The 17618-nt window shown below is 40.4% G+C and overlaps 1 protein-coding gene across 3 annotated transcripts; it reads left to right on the top strand.

Moving 5' to 3' along the window:
* The first annotated feature begins 7296 nt into the window (after nt 1–7296).
* Nucleotides 7297–15939, top strand: LOC307030249 (uncharacterized protein). Of its 3 annotated transcripts, XM_079666574.1 has the most exons (8): nt 7297–7328; nt 7760–7818; nt 8597–8663; nt 8904–8977; nt 12325–13354; nt 14205–14357; nt 14549–14638; nt 15303–15939. In XM_079666574.1, the coding sequence occupies exons 5-8, from the start codon at nt 12341–12343 to the stop codon at nt 15609–15611; spliced, it is 1566 nt and encodes a 521-aa protein (XP_079522700.1). In that variant the 5' UTR covers nt 7297–7328; nt 7760–7818; nt 8597–8663; nt 8904–8977; nt 12325–12340; the 3' UTR covers nt 15612–15939. The 3 variants fall into 3 exon arrangements, with proteins under 3 accessions (XP_079522700.1, XP_079522698.1, XP_079522699.1); XM_079666572.1 differs by lacking the exons at nt 7297–7328; nt 7760–7818 and having other exon boundaries at nt 7911–8663; XM_079666573.1 differs by lacking the exons at nt 7297–7328; nt 7760–7818; nt 8597–8663; nt 8904–8977 and adding an exon at nt 10961–11628.
* Nucleotides 15940–17618: the final 1679 nt, after the last annotated feature.

Raw genomic sequence — 17618 nt, 5'->3', positions numbered from 1 at the left:
AAAATAGCACACAATTATCCTTGTTTTTATTTATTTGTTTAATTCTATAATCTCTAGCTTTTTTGGCATCCGTCAGGAACTGAATTTCAAAATAAAATAACCGGAAACAGACGTAGGCCTATATGGGATATTTCGAGCATCATTGCGATACACACCATGGATGTATAATAGAGGTGAAGTCCCGCCCATCCACTTCCGACCCATGGGACCTTATTTCGGCAAAATGATGTATTGAAGTCAATGGGGAGAGAAAGATTATCTTTCGATCCCGTTTGAATTGTGCCACGAATTACACATATGATGTTTGTCAATCTTAACAAATATTTTCCATGTCAAAAAAGTCACAATTTGTCGTAAAACTGTTGAAATATAAGACTATGACAAATATTCAACTAGAAAGACTACAAATCCAAGTATCCTTGTCCCGCATGCTGGCTCTTACGGAACCAACTAACTCCCCTTTTGTGTATGTACAGCTCTCAACATGCCCAGACTTGTAGTGATTTTCACCTCTTTTAATACTTTTCGCCTCATTCTGAAAGAAAGAAGTGAAATGTTCCAACGTGACGGCCGTTTTGGTGTGTGGTGCGAGACGGGAGGTGTAGTTCATTGAGCGGTTTAACACAAAAAAAAGTGTTACTTCAGTTTTACGACACATTTTTATTTTTTTGACTTGCAAAATGATCTTTTAACCGGTTAAGCCCTGAGCCTGCTTTTCAGGTTTCAGACTCAAAAATGCTATGCCCAAAACAAATGACTATAACTTAACTTCTAAAAGGATTATATGAATAATTTCTCTTATCAAAGCAAGGTTACATCTGTGAGTTGGATGTAGAAGTGTCAGAATCAATATAGATGTTTCTGTGTCAGAGTAAATTCAGATGGAACATGGCAAAAAAAGGCAAATTCTTACCTCCGCCTAAAAAAACAACATTATTTATAGTGAAAACCGCCCTTGAATGATGGTATGGTAGACTAAAAGCTTTAGTAATCCAAAGTATAACATATTTTAACATACCATCAGTGCCATTTGACCTTTTTCAGGTACCATACTGTAAACATTTTTTTATTATCACTATAGGTAATCATTCCATCCAAATACAAGTGTTTTTATAAAAAACATTTTTATGTAAATGGTGTGTCTGTGTGGACTTTGTCACAGTCCTTACATGTTTATCAACCGACTAACACTTCTAGGAAGGTTTACTTACACAATAAAAATTAGGAAACATAGGATAGATTTGTCTCCAACGGGAGCAGATTTATTTAAAAAATAACACACTAAAAAACTACACTAAAACCGAAATAACACCACAAGCATTTTTTTTGTAAACACTGGCAAAAAAGAAAAAAGGTACACAACCTGAATGTGTTTAGTGTTTTTGAATTGAGGCACCAGGCACTTAGTGCAGTAGATAGGTCTTCACCGTTCAATACTTGGGAATGCATACGAGTGATGATGGGGGGAGTGGTGGTGGTGCTGCAGGGACTTCACCCCTCATGTCTGCAGCAAGCTGCTCCCTTAAGGACTTCTGGGTGTGTGGCTTCGTCCTGCCGGGGTCACCCCTCATCTTGTGCAGCTCATTGTGGAGAAGGAAGCTGTTTACCACTGCAATGTCCAGAAAATGGTCAAAAAAAAAGGTCTGGTCTGATGGCTGTGATCCAGAAGCCATTTGATACTCGTCTTCATCACTGTGAAAACAAATGTGGAAAAAACTAAATCAATTACTTCACTGGCTTATTCTTTCAAAAATGTAACTCAAATCAGAAAGAATTCCTCCATTTAGCGTGTGTAAAATAACAGTTTACTGTAGTGATCACTCATTAACACACTGACACATAATTCACACATGGAACTACAGTTGGGGGTATTGTTTCCGCACGGACATGTATGTGGTTTACTATGTATATTGTGTGCCCTCCTGGCTTCTTTCTCTTTTTTCCCGGACTGCAACCGTCCAACATGACCTTTGCTGCTCCTAAATAAAGTACCCTTTGGCACCTTCGATGCACCGCCTCCGACTCCTATCTCTTGGCACTACATTGGTGACCCTGACAACGTCTCGTGAAGTTTCCGGGACGGAGCCGAACACAGCCAAAAAAACTCAGTTTCTTTCCTCGAAATGCCGGGGATTTTTTGAGACGTCCGTGGAGACGTCCGTGGCTGCATATATATATATATATATATATATATATATATATATATATATATATATATATATATATATATATATAGACTGGCTTGATATACAATACAGCTTTATTTATATACTGCCGTGTTATAGTCACGAAATACAATGAATCTATTTATACGTTCACCAACATGATGTTCCAATTGTTTTAGTTTCTCACGGAACGATAACGCTACAACAACAAAGCGGCGTCCATTTTGTATTTTGCGAGTGTGGAATTTCTATAGATTACACCAAATACACAACTAATAGATACAAACAGAGAGATTACATACCTTTCCTGAAGTTCATTATCAGGGTATGATTCTGGCCGAAGTAGATCCTCATCTTCTGACGGAGAGTCAGCGAACACCATTTCCACGGCGTCTTCAAGCTTATAGGGAGAGCGGGGTAATGTGAGCTATTTTTTACATTTGCTCCCCTCTAGCCGAGCTAAAATGATATATCAGTAAAATGTACACATTTACTTTTAATTCAGGATGTTTCCTAGCTATGGAAATTATCAGAATGTCTTCAGGACAAAGTGCAATGAAAATATGATTGTTTAAAAAAAAGTGGTCTTGTGTCTCACTTTACCCCAGCTTAGGGGTACACTTAGACAGACCAGAGAAATCAAGGGGGTAAAGTGAACCAGTTGGGGGTAAGCTGATCCACTTACGTTTTCCACTTTAAAACTACCACAACAACGTATGTTGTAACAATTAGAAACCTGATAGCTAGATTGACAACCACACATTCCAAAACCAATGTCGGACTAGTATCAGAATCATGGGGATTGGTCAATTAAGCACATTTTATTAAACACTTGAAAGTAACCCAAAGTACTAAAAAATAAATAAAATACAACATAATATAATTCAAAATGTTTTAATTAACATTCACAGTGTGGGAGTCAGAACACAGGACCTTTAGAGCCAGCGAGTGTCTGGGGGTCAGAGCAAAGGACAATCAGAACCAGCTAGTGCACAGTCTGGGGGTCAGAACATGGACCCATAATCAGAACCAGCTAGTACACAGTCTGGGGCTCAGAACATAGGACCATCAGAACCAGCTAGAACAGCCTGGGACTCAGGACACAGGCTAGTCCCACCTGGATTAGAACATCAGCCTCATACTCTATAACAAGGCCTACTCTACATTCCAGCCCTGAAGGTTACAGGGAAAGGTGAAGAGTTGCACTCTCCGTGTGGTTCCTCCAGGCCTATTAGGTTGAGGCAGCTTCTTCACCACATCACCTTTAGGAACATGTGCCACATCATTTTCTTTTATAGCAAACGTGGGTCTCTCCCACTGTTTCTTGTTTCCCTGGATTCTTCTGAGGAATTGTGTAAGTATTTCGTCATCCTAAACTTTCTCAATCATGCCAACGTAACGGAGACTCCTGTGTTTGGTTGCAAAGTTAACTAGGACAAAGTCACCCACGTTCAGATCTCTGTTTCCAGGATCACTTCTCTCATCCTCAGGGCTCTCATCATCAAGTGGGACAGGAACATCACTCTCCTCAGAGCTGCTATCTATGATTTTCCTTTTGGGTGCTTTCTTTTTCAGTTTTCCCTTTTCTTTGCTATTTTGTTTTTTCCCTGCCAGTTTCTTTTGTCTCTCTTCATAAGCCTTTTCTATTGCCTGCTTCTCAGGAGTATCTGTTAGGATGGCTGTCTTCACACGCTTTCTTTCGGTTTGTGCTCTGGGGGGACATTTGGGAAGTGGTAGGATTTCACGAGGAGACACATATCCAGTTCGGCTGGGAACATCTGAGTCAGCTGGCGAGGCACATCCATGTGGACCACGCGGAGTGGATGGATTAGCATCTGCAGCAGGTGGTTCATCTGCAAGGAGTGGACCATCTGGATCATCTGAAGTGGATGGACCAGTGGATGCAGGCTGCAGCTCAGGGTTTTGCCGGTCTGACACCATGGATGGTGCAAACGCTTCCTCAGGGAAAATATCTCTGTTATATGGGAAAATCCCAGTGGACTTGAATCCAGAAGTGATATTCCGTGGTGTCACTGCTGACAAGAAGGCCTCATTCACAAGTCCTGCAATCTGGTAGATGGAGACTCTTTTGCCAGGGTTAGATCTCATCCACCCATCAAGAGCTCGGTTGCATAGGGTCTTGAACGGGCCATACACGGTCACGTCGAGAGGCTGCATGCGGTGGGATGTGTGGGGTGGAAGGGTGAGCATAACCATACTGTTGCTCTTTGCTTTTTCTACTGCCTTGAGTGAGATGTGAGCTTTAAGATTATCAAGGATTAGCAGCGTGGGACGGTCAGGATTGCACTAAGTGTGCTGTATCAGGTGATCAAGGAACTCAGGCCAGGTGTCTTCATTCATCCATCCTGTTCTGGTGGAGGCACCTTTGGCTCCTGGAGGTGCTCCTATCATGAAGTCATCCTTAAACCTAACTCTGGGGAAGACAAACATGGGAGGTAGGGCATTCCCAGCAGCATTCACTGCACACACCACAGTCACCAGTTCTCCTCTCTCAGCTGATGTGATAGAACCAACTTGTTTTTTTCCTTTCTCTGTCACAACCTGAATCAAATAGAAAGTTTAGAATCAATGGCATGTGCAATCAGTAGGCTACTATTTGTCTAAAGGTACATTGCATTTCATTTCAGTCCATTCATTTTTTCGAGTTCACAGGTTCACTGGTCATTATCACAAGCCACTCAGTATTAGTCTGGTGCTCTCTAGTGTATCATGTGTAGCTTACCTGCCGTGGCTTTTGAACTGTAAAGACGCCTGTTTCATCCACATTGAAAATCATGTGTGGAGGGAATGTGTGCCTGTTAAAGAAGAGAGGCAAGGGAAGAACCTTATCGGAATCAAAACCAAATCTTACAGGTAAAGCCTCCATAAAACATTTGTAACTAAAAAATTAATTCTGTCACCTGTCCATCACTACAGGCAGATTTTCGAAGAACTCCCCCACTGTAGTTTTATTGAAGGCTGTAGCCCTTCCCAGGGATGTTGCCTCCGGAGTTCGGACAGAGAGATGGCGACGTGCTAGGAACCTGCCAAACCACTCTATTCCTAAAGAGTAGAGAATTCATTATTATAAGATTTAGCTTTGTGGCAAGATCATTTGTTCTAAGTTAACCTACATAATCATGTGATCTCTTGCACACCCTAGCCTACCTGCACATTGTTTCTCTGTCCAATTGGCAGGTACAGGGATATTGTTTCTCTCTGCGTATTCAAATGCCAGTTCACGACACTTAACTGGAGCAAGGCCATGGAACTGGTCAGCTAGTTGTTTCAAGTGTTTGGCAAGCTCCTCCTCCATCTCATCTGTGAATATTCTCTTTGCCTCAGCTACTGCGCCCCAGGCTACTGATTTTACTTCCCCTTTTTCTTTTTTCTTTATGAATCTTTATAGGGTTGTCTTGTCAATATTTCTAACCCTTCCAGCTTTTCTTAAGGACTTCTTTCCTTGCATGACCTCAGCGGCTGCACTCTCCATCTCTGTGAAGGGTGTTTGGCCCCAGGTTGTCTTTATTGTGTAGTTTCTTGGCATGATGGCTTTTCTACAATGTTGATGACATTAAAAATAAAACATGTAATGTAATATTACACTAAATATGTTTAAGACTAAACTTTACTTGTGCTTCATGGCCACAGCCACCATTTTAGAAAAAACAACATCTCTAGCAATTCAGGCTAATCTTCATCTAGCATCAATCACATGGTTTTATATGTTGGAAGTTCATCAACATGTATGATATAAGTTTTTCTACCTGAATTAATTTGCTTTGACACAATAGTTGATTAAGTTCATAGCAAGAAAATTTACTTTTACATGCAAAAAACACATTTTTTGAAAAACACATACTTAACACAGCACCAGCACCAACTTCACCTTCCTGGCAAGGGGGGAATGGGAGGGGCTTGAAAACATAATGGTCACATGACAGCAATTGTGTTCCATTGCCTAGATACAGGGGGTGTCTCAAATTACCCGATGTCTCACAATACCCTGCTCTCCATACAGCCTCTTTCTGGGTGCCATTATTTGCTCGAATAAATCCAAAAAGTAAATAAATCCTTGTCCTTGTAATATTATGTTCTGTTGCCTGCTGTTGTCTCTGTGTTCTCTGTTCGCTGTGTTGTCGGTGTTTTGCTGCTGTGCAGTGGAGGTGGAGGTGCAGCTGTGGTTCCTCAGCTGCGCTATTTGCGTAAAGCTGCTGCTGCTGGCATTATTTATACTTCCTAGGATCCTATCTCTGGAATCCCATTGGTCGATTTTGGGGGTCGACACCTTTTTTGAAACTTTAGAGCCAATAGAATCGAGGAGGAGTTAGTAAATCCCGCTTAACACTTAGCCCCGGACTGCAAAACTTTATACCTACTCTGCGGCCATGAATGTAATGATGGATTATATGTAGTGTACATATATGATATGTAGTTTGTGCAGAACATATTACATTTTAAATATCGTTTTTGCTAGTTAGCACCAGAAGTAGCATCAGCCCGTTTTCACTAAGGGCTAATGCTAACGCTTCTTGTGAGACTTGTGTTTTGTTTCGGTAAAAATGGCTCATATCGTCAGGTAGCTGAGCTTTTTCCCGTTATTTGAGTATAAGACATTCATAGGTTTCTAAATATTAAGAAGCCCCCAGACGCTGTCTCCTGCAGTGACGTGTTTTTCCCCCCGATATCGGGGGGGCCGGGCTTAAGAGGTTACATTTTCAAACATCATAATTCGTGGCACAATTCAAACGGGATCGAAAGATAATCTTTCTCTCGCCATTGACTTCAATACATACTTTTTCCGAAATAAGTTCCCATGGAGGTCCCCTGGAAAGGGAGGGACTTCGCCTCTCTATAAGAACTGGATACACACTGAAAAAAGGGGGACTGGCCATCTGTTGGATTTATCCAAGCCTATTGTGTGAATGTTATACAATTGCCTCATGTTCCGAAGCAAAATGTAATAGTATTGAGTAGAATCTACATTTTATGTGGAGAGAGTACATGAACTTGTTTAGGTCATGTTGGGATAAAATGAGTCAATCAAACAAATGTATCGATTCCACCGCAATATACCCCGCGAAATCTCGCAATGCATTTCTTTGTGGAAGAAGACAGCAGCAAGGAAGGCAGCTCTGTCCCGCCATTACCCAGCTTGGATCGGTAAGTATGGATGGTTGGAATACATTGGAATATTAGTTAATGCGTAATTATATGTAATATAATGCATTGAAAGTCACTAACATAAGTTAATGAACTGTCATGAAGTTATTTGCTCTCGTGCTGTTGAATTACCATGTGCTACGTTTCCTCTGTGAAAATGGCGGGTGGGGCCCGCCGCAAGGTGTTGGTTCGTAGTTACTTAATGCTATCTGTTAATTTAGCCATTGTTAGCTAACGTCGCATTAGGATTAACGTTAGCTTTCAAACGAAAGCTTTGGTCAACGAGCAGTAGGAGTTTACATTACTGTCTTTTAATTAAGAGGCTGGGGCGCTCACTTTTTAACCAAGCCACGCTCCAAAGTTATGCTAAATTTTAGCAAGGGAAAAACGGCCATGCTTTTTTAATGTCAATGCTGTTTTTGCTGCTGCAGATTGCTGCTGTAGATTGCCGTCAGACGACCGTAGTGCCTCTAGTGGCTCAAGTTCTGTGGTGAGTATGTATTTTATCTGTAAATAACAGGATTAGAAGTGTGGGTATCGTTTATCAGAATTATGATACCAGTAGGCTACCCTTAAAACCTGATTGGGGTACTAACGGGGCTAACGGCTACTTAGGGGCTAACGGCTTAGCATGGTTAGCAGTCCGGTGCATCAGCTTTAGGGCATATATGTTTGTGCGTCATTCTAGGTGATACAGACAGGCTATATGCTCTAGTTACCAGAAGCACATGGCTAATTATTATGCAGCACATGGTTAATTATTATGCAGACTGACATCATCTGACTTTCCCAGTGCCCCATGTAGCAGTGATTATTATGATAAGGATAGGTATCCTTTGACTTGAGAAGTCGATACTACTTGGTACCAGATTATTTCGGTAGGTACCCAGCCGTATATATACATGTACATTGAAGGGAGCAATGGTGTCATTTACATTTTCAGATGCAGACATGTATATTGGCTATTTGTTGATCTGCTATAAAAAAGATTGGCATCATCCCTCAAAATAACATAATCTGTTGACCTGTAGAGTCATAGCCGCGGGAAGTCATTTTACTTAGGGGGTGAGGCCAAAAGTGGGGAGAGATTTCAACAGTAACATGAACATAATAGTAACCAGCAAAAAATGTACACCATTCACCAACAGGGGGTGCTGCAGCACCTCCAGAACCCCTACTTCCCGTATGTGTAGAGTATTTACAATTTTTGTCTATAGAAATACTGTTTTGCATTGTATAAGTGTTTTTTGTGTTGCTCTTTGTTGCAGCAGATTGAAACGCGAACTCTGTGCGTGTCTGGAGTCGGCGCTTTTACTGTGGGCTCAAATTGATGTGGTGAGAATACAATTGTATTTTGGTTTAACCCTGTCCCACTCGGTGTGATTGGCCATTGTGTGATGTGTCACACTTTCGAAATGCTTTTTATAAACAATTGTGTCACTACTGTTACTTAGACCTTCCCCATTTTATTATTGATTGATGTTTGTTATTTCATTTTGACAGCTTTTCTTACATTTTTGTCAGAATTTTCTCATTAGACATTAATCCTTCTTTGTTTCCATTTGTCTTTTGCAGTGAATGGTGCTGCAAGTTTGCCAGAATGTTGCTGTGAATGTGGCGTTGTAAGGCCTGCCCCTCAGTTTTACCAAGTAGGTCCCAAATATTAAAACATTATCGAGTGAAACATAGATATTATGGGAATAATGATCGTTTTCCTTGTGTATATGTAAGCTGCCCCTGCACTTTTAAAAAGTGGAATGCACTTTTAATTCATTTGAATAGATTTCATGTGACTAAAACCAGTCATCAATCCAAGAGCTGTATATTTAGGTGCCAGTTATGTCCTTGTAAGGATCTTGTCTCGGAAAGGTATTACTGGGCTCACATTAATGCACACCTTAACAAAAATGAGGTTGTAACTTGCATGTTTTTAGATTGCAACTTTCAAACAAATATCTACGGAACATTTAAATCCCACTGGAGAAGAAAACATACTTATTATTCAATTACAGATTTTAAACCAGAAATTGTGACATCAACCACCTTTGTTTCTCTGGAATCTGCGCAAAATACTTCAGATGATGAAATAGGTGAGGCATACTCTGATGCACAACCAGATTGCAGTGTTTATGCCCCGAATGTCCTTCCAAATGTAATTGAACAAACTTTTGCAGCAGCTTTGTTAAAGTTGGAACATTTAACCCATGTACCAAGCACAGCAATCAATGATTTTTTGCTAGAGCTTCACAACTTAACTAGCTCTCTCTCACATGTGTTCCCACACTGATGGCGTTCTAGTTGATATTTTTCAGAAGCACAAACTCCAGGTTGACAGAGCTATCATAGAGGAAATAACCACTTCTCTGTGCACTGGGAATCCTATAAATAAAGCCATAGAGAAGGGTGGTCCTTTGAGTTCTACATATCAACGTAAGCAGTATTACAAGGCAAACTTTAATATTGTTGAACCAGTTGAATGTATTTTGGATGCTAAAGAGAAGAAAACCTTCCAGTATGTCCCCATTCTTGAATCTCTACAGGTGCTGTTGAATAGGAAAGATATTGTGGACAAGTTAGTTTGTAGTCACGAAACGCAAAGGGAAACAGAGACAGCAAAAGAAATTGTGTACAAGTGTTTCAGGGATGGTCTGCATTGTAAGCAAAACAGTTTATTGTCAGGTCAAGAGTTAAGGGTATCTATTGGTTTGTATGTTGATGACTTCGAGGTCTGTAACCCTCTTGGCACCTCCCGTAAAACCCACAAACTTTGTGCTGTGTACTGGGTGCTGAGTAACCTACCCCCAGGGTCTCATTCCTCTTTGTCCTCCATTTACTTAGCTATTTTGTGCAAAACAGACACTGTTAAGACCTATGGCTATGACAAGGTTTTAGAGCCACTTCTACGTGATCTCAGGTCTTTGGAAGTTGATGGAATTTTTGTCCCACAACTGGGAACATCGCTCAAAGGTACAGTTCAAACTATTGCTGCAGACAATTTAGGAGCTCATGGATTAGCGGGTTTTGTTGAGAATTTTGCAGGCACCTATTTTTGTCGTTTTTGTACTGCAACAGCTTCAGACATTGCATCAAATGAGGTTAGAGCAGGAACTTTCAGCCTCAGAACAAAAGGAAATACATGACACTCATGTCAGAACAGCCCTAGATAGTGGCAGCAGCTGTTTTGGAGTTAAAAGAGCTTGTCCTTTGACTAAAGCGCTTTCTCATTTTAATGTCATCAGTGGCTACCCTCCTGACATTGCCCACGATCTCTTTGAAGGCATTGTGCCTGTTGAAATAGCACATTGTCTAACATTTCTAATCTCAAAGAAGTACATAACCTTGGAAGATATTAACAATTCCATTCTACATTTCCCATACAAGTGGACAGACAAAACAAATAAGCCTCATATTTTGCCACAAAATCTCTCACACAGGAAAACCATAGGTGGTAATGCCCATGAAAACTGGTGCTTGTTAAGATTGCTCCCATTTACAATTGGGCCTAAGATTCCTGAGCATGATCCAGCATGGCAGGTCTTGTTGGACCTAAAACAGATTGTTGAGCTTGTGGTTGCCCCAGTTCACAACGACGAGTCTATTGCATACCTTGAGAGCAAAATTTCAGACCATAGACAAAGGTATCAAGCGGTTTTTCCTAACAATAGACTGCGTCCCAAACACCACTACATAGAACATTACCCACAACTAATAAGGTTTTTTGGGCCTCTTGTGGGACTTTGGACTATGAGGTTTGAGGCAAAGCACAGTTTCTTTAAAAACATAATCAAACACACCAGTTGCTTTAAAAACGTGCCCCTATCTCTGGCTGTGAAACATCAGTTTATGATTGGCTACCACTTGTCGTCTCCAAGTATTGATAAACAAATGCTGGATGTCTCAGATGTATCTTCTGTCCCCTTAGATGTTTTGAAGGAGGAGCTAGTTCAAGCTTTTAAACAGAAAGATCCTGACATATCTGAAATACACCTTGCAAAAAATGTTTGGAGCAAGGGAATAAAGTACAGGACAGGTATGGTAGTTGTCCATGGGTCTGAAGGTGGCTTGCCCGAATTTGGGGAAATCCATCAAATATGCATTTTGCATCAGAGAGTGTTTTTTGTCTTGAAACTGCTGTGTGGATGGTATAGTGAGCACTACAGAGCCTTTGAGGTGACTCCATCTCCGTCACGAGAACTTGCTCTTGTGGAAGTCTGTGAACTGGTCGATGAGTATCCCTTGGCCGCCTATCTGGTTGGATGTGTGCGGATGGTGACCTTGAAGAGATCAATCTGTGTCTGAGGTAAAGCAACAAATTAAACACTGCTTGGGCAGGTACAGACTAAAGTACCGAGAATAGGTACCGTTGGGTACTGGTATCGGTTCAACCACATATATATATAAACAATAGATGGCTCATGGGAGATTTTCCAGCGTAGCTCACCGGCCGCCATCTTGCTGCAGTCACCAGCTACTGTTGTAAGGTGAGTGATCTGCACAAAAATACTCTTAACTCGCTGAAATCTTGACTGATTTACAAACGGTTTGGTTTATTATAAACGTTATTAGCATGGCTATGATACAGGAGACAACAAGACATGTTGAAAAAAAAAATCATAATTATAAGTATGCAGTATCATAACTACATCTTTGATGTTTATAACAAACCAACCTGTTTGAAAATTGAGCAAACTATGGTTATTTAAATAGTAAACCATAATGTTATGAATGAGCGAGCTGACTGCAGCAAGATGGCGGCCATGTTGCAACGTCGGTCTCCATTGGCCAGCAGCATGGGTGAGCCATCTATTGTTTATATCTATGGGTTCAAATGTGAACAGTACCCGACCCTATACATTGGTCCAATAACATTGTTATTGTTCTTCACAATGAACCCTTTTAAAAAATGACAAGAGTTCACTCTTCTACCAAGCCCCATGTACTTGAAATAAAACTAATTATAAACCTTTTATTGTTTATATACTCTCTTTCCTAACAGACGGTGAAGAAAGACCATGATGACATCAGCTGTTCTCAGAGTAATCCTAGGGGCTGACAGCTGTCAGAGGGTGGTGATTTCTGCTGGCCTGCCTTCAACTGTGAATGAACTGGAGAATGAGATAAAGACTCAGTGTAATGTAAAGGAACCCTTTCGGCTGCAGTTCATGGACACGCTTTTTGGCGATGAATTTATGAACTTAACTTCCATGGGAGAAATACAAGACAAAGCTACAGTCAAGGTCATATACACATCATGCAGACCTCTCAATGCTGATGCAGATCAATGTGTGGACAGTTGCTCCTTTCCACCAACCAGTCATCCTGATGACACCACATCTTCTCTAGGCGACAGCACCGGGATTCTCACATCTCCAGAGTCCACTTCTTCACGGTCTTCATGGCCAGGTGTGTTCCATGTTCCCCGTTTTTCTTATGATGCAGAGATTAAGCTTGAAAAGGCCCACAGAGTTCTCAGAGAAGAAGGGACACTGTTGATCCCTGATTCAAAGCTCAAGTCTGATATACTAGAGGGGTTGATTCAGGAGGTAGTTAAGCACAAAGTATACGCCACGGACAGGGAGTTTGACCAAGTTGCAGAGGCGCTCGTCATGAAGCATCCATGTTTACAAGAAAAAGGCTCAGCCTCTGGCTATGGGGGATGGAAGACTAGTCTCAAATACAAGTTGTCCAACTACCGCACACATCTCCGGAAAGTGGGATGTCCTGAAGTATGTGTAAATACTTTGAAACATAAACCAGAAGGGAAACGTTCTCCTGCTTTTAAAGTTAAGAAACCAAAGAGGGGTGAAGTGGCCTACTGCCCTGACTTTCCACTTGGAGAATGCACCCAGTCCTTGGAGAAGATGAGGGTTGAACTCCTTTCAGATTACAAGAAGCGTAATAACAGAGAGACAGTTGAGGCTAAAATGGAGAAAACATTTGCATTGAGAAGACAAGAAGTCATTAGTGATGTTCCCATGACCAGTGATGTACAAGAGAGATGGCCAGCTCTCTTTGGTGTAATGGAGGTGAGTACAAAGATAATGGTGTAACTTTTTGTGCTGTAGATGGTATATGCAACTGTTAGAGTAAAGCTTGGCCCCATTACGATGTTGTTCAGAAGTAGGTGCAAATGAATGCTGGATGTTGAAAAGCTGATGCTTCACTGCATTGCTGGCTTAAATATGTAAGAAGAAGGTGAAGTAGTAGGAATATTTGAAAAAGTGGGAACATGATTGAACCAGATGAGTAGGGCTTGAGTTTAAGGATGTCCGTCATCCCGGGGGCCGAAAAAAATAGGATTGAGGAGGAGGAACATTTATTTAGCGAGGAATTTGGGCCTAGAGTTAAAAGAAAAAATACCGTGATAACGTCATGACTGCAAGTTTTGTTTAGCACAAGTTCTTATTAAACCTCCTTGAGAACAGAAACACACAGCACATACTGCTGGTGTCATGTCCCTACTGGTTTTCAGACTAACTGGTTTCCACATGTTGTGTTTACCGAACACAACAGTTGTGGTCTGCCTCTGTCATCAGATTCCTCACACATTCACAAACATATTATTGGCGATTTTCAGGTCCAAATCTCATATCTACTGTGGCGAATATGATTGTATAAGTTAGCACTACATCAAAGCCGCCTAAAAAAATAAGTTTGTCTAAAATATATCAGATCGCGTCGAGCTGGATTAGGCTACATCTCGGTAGAGCAAAATGCTTTCAGCATTCACACCCAATATTCCATAGCCGAAATCAAATGATGAGCAAACATGCATAGTGCATACAGTTATGTGATTGGCAGCTGTAAGTTTAATGAAACAAATGTGTGTATGTCAGTGGGCCGTGTTGTTAAAAAATGGTTTCATTTTTTTTTCAGGTTAACGCAGAGTTCAAGCGGATTACAACTATGGCTCTACAGTCAAGGTTCCTGTCACAGCTTGACCTACACTCCGCAAGTCTGCTGAGGGTGTTCTCGAAAAAATCGGGGCAGCAGGGCAAGAAGTTAAAAGACATGGCTGCCATGATGACGGTAAGAACTTTTTAACTGTGTGTATATGTGTAGATATGTGTGTGTGTGTGTGTGTGTATATATATAATATTTCCTTTTTGGGATTAGGTCAGTCTAAATTCAATTACAATGGTAAATTATCCCAAAATGTGACCACTCCATAGGTTCAATTTGATTAAAATGTCCCTATATTCTTTGTTTTAATCCTTAAGGAAGACATCGATGCTGACAGGGAGTGCCTCATTAAAGGACTCTGCATCTACCTCAATGAGGATCCTGAGGATCTGGTGAAGGAGTACATGGTGAGTGTGTGATAAAGTAGTAGGCCACATACAAAAAAGAAGTTAGTTTGAACATGTTTTTAAGAAGAAAAATAGCCTCAGTTAAAAGAACCTAATTTGACCAGATATACCAGACCATATTACCAGACATGTTACATAGCTGTCTTCCTGAAATTGATATTATAATTGGTTTTGTTAGAATTAACATGGTCTATCATGATTTGTGTTCTTCTGATTCCAGAGACACATTCAAATATTAATGCAATAGTCTTAAGGACAGCTCTATCCTCCTCAGGCTGCAGTATCTTCCACCTGTAGGGCTTATATTACATCACATAGGGTGAATTATGAATCAGGAGTAGTACCTAATGCTTTGCTCATTAGTCTCCAGCATTTGGTGTCATTTCATTTCACCTGTTTATTCTCTCCAACCTTCTCCTCTTTTTAAAGTCTCTGATATATATATTACCAATAATAATTACCATTCACTCAATTTAATGTACAACCTACAATGTTTTAGCCAGGCTGGTGAAACCCACAGGTGAAAACAAACCAGGTATTCTTCTTCGCAAGCATTGTGCTAATTAGTGTAGTGCCACAGTAGAGTCAAATAAGCAAATTGTGTCTTAATGAGGTCCGAGTAAAAAAAATCTTATCCTTAAAGAAATAATTTGTCTTCCACCAGGACATGACTGAGGCCAACACACTACGTGAGGTAGAAGAAACAACAGTGGGGATCTATGTTGCCAGAGAGACTCCCAGCAGTGACTATTCTGATGTCGGAGTTATCCTCGAGGGTGTGGTGGTGCTTCAGGATCTGGAGAATGTGGCTCTTGCAGCTGTAATGCTGTTTGGACTCATGTATGCCCTAAACATGAATTACCCGTTGAAGCTCCGCAACACCTTAGAAGTTATTCAGAAGCTTATAATGGAGGTGGATGCATCTGACCTTTCAAGAAAGGCCCAAAACTTGAAGAGGAAAATGCACGAGTGAAGAGAGCTCACTGTCCATGTTCACTGTCCATGTTCACGGCTCGCTGTTCCTACACTGTTGTTGTAGTTGAGATGCAGAGTATACATTCCTGGACTGAGTGGTGTGGCTGGTTCTCCCACCATCGCAGTTATTGATGCCTTATAAAAAGCAGGGGATGCTTTATTTATATATATATATTTTGTTTACGTTGTTGTTGTTGTAACGAAATTGCTAAACGATATGTAAGGTCCTTTTTAATATTTGTACTTCTCAAATTGGAGATTAGTTTTGGAAAGACTTGAGTGATTATTTAATCTCCAGGTTCTTGAATAAAGGTCTTGAAACAAAACTTTCTAATCGTTTTCAATGCAAAAAAAGTGGGTTATGTTTGCTTTTAAAATCTGTTTCATATTTACATTAAATTATATTTATAAATATAATGTATAACAAAAAAAATTACAATTCTGAAAACATGTAATAGACATGGGAATATTAAAATAACAAATATTGCTAGAGTTATGTGATCAAATAGTGTTGGAATAAAAGGGATTGAATTGTGTTTGAATAAAGTGATCAAAATGGGTTGGAGTAAAATGATGAAAGTGTTTAATTTACTTTATTGAAACACATTTCAATAACTTTGAATCAACACAAAGTAATTGCGTTGATTGGACATAAATCGTTTGTGTTGATTTAAAACAATTCTATAGGTTGCTGCCAAAGCAAATTATTTGTGTGCAACAAATGTCCACAATTGAATTGAGTAAATCCAATGTGTTCTTTTTTTCAGTGCAGCGTGGGAGGCGAGATATCGCAAAAGTATTGCGAGATCTCGCAAAGGGGTTTTTATTTACTTTTTTTTTACTTTTAATTGAGCTCAATGTACTTCCTGGTCAGTTCGGCTGCTACGGCAACACAGAAACCACAACAATGGAGCGGTTCATCAATTTTTATTTGAGCTTGGCCTTAAATATTCATTTCATTTCATTTCAAACCTTTATTTAGACAGATTGGTCCCTTGAGATCATCAATCTAATTTACAAGGGAGACCTGCATCATTTAGTTCCACATGAAACATAAAAACAACAAACAAACAAACAAACAACAGAGGATATCATATTTACATATTCAACATTTACAAATACCCAGAGTGTCAGAAAGCATTTAATTTAGACGTGCCTTAAATACATTCAGAGAAATAAAAATGCTCAATTTCAATTTTGCCTGTACACTGTTCCAAGCAAGTGGAGCTGCGTACATAAAAGCTGTCTTACCTAAGACAGTCCTTACTCTTGGCACATCTAACAAGACTATATCCTGCGATCGCAGACAATAGCTGCTTGCAACTTTCTGCTTTATCAATGAACAGATATAATACGGGAGTTTGCCCAACATAGCTTTATAGATAAAAGTGTACCAGTGACTGAGCCTCCGTACAGTGAGTGATGGTAAACCTGCCTTGGTATACAGTGTACATTGATGAGTAAGTGCTTTACAATTTGTGACAAATCTCAGAGCACTATGATACGCAGCATCTAGTTTGCTCAGGTAGTTGGCAGGTGCATTCATATACATCAGATCACCATAGTCCAGCACAGGTAAAAAGGTCACAGTGACTAGCCTTTTCCTGGCCTCAAGCGAGAAACAGGACTTATTCCTGAAAAAGAAACCTAGCCTAACCCTCAGTTTTTTAAGCAGGTTATTGACATGAAGTTTAAAAGTTTAATATAAAGATATAACATCCGTGCTTGGCAATAGGCACAGGTTTCACACATAGACTGTATATATAAAGGGTTTCACATAAGTGAAGACACCTCAAGAGAACACTCAGAGCGAGTGGACATGCACGTCCCTCTGAGCTGAGTTATTGACAGATTCGAATTTCGCAGATCAATAACTCATGAACATAACGTTCGCAGGAGGTGAACTGGGACCTCTCCAAGTAGAAGTCCACACTCCAAATGTGGGTCTGGTCGGGGACTTGAACCGGCAACAGTCCAGGCCCCTACTGACTGCCTGCCATAGATT

This window comes from Notothenia rossii, assembly GCF_949606895.1.
Source record: "Notothenia rossii genome assembly, chromosome: 2".
In the NCBI taxonomy this organism is placed as follows: domain Eukaryota; kingdom Metazoa; phylum Chordata; class Actinopteri; order Perciformes; family Nototheniidae; genus Notothenia; species Notothenia rossii.
This window is presented reverse-complemented; position numbering and strand designations above follow the sequence as displayed.

Excerpts from the sequence above, each read along its gene's own strand:
- LOC307030249 (XM_079666574.1), top strand. The coding sequence starts at position 12,341 with ATGATGACATCAGCTGTTCTCAGAGTAATCCTAGGGGCTGACAGCTGT. Across the intron at positions 13,355-14,204 it reads CTCTCTTTGGTGTAATGGAG|GTTAACGCAGAGTTCAAGCG; the intron begins GTGAGTACAAAG and ends TTTTTTTTTCAG. Across the intron at positions 14,639-15,302 it reads ATCTGGTGAAGGAGTACATG|GACATGACTGAGGCCAACAC; the intron begins GTGAGTGTGTGA and ends GTCTTCCACCAG.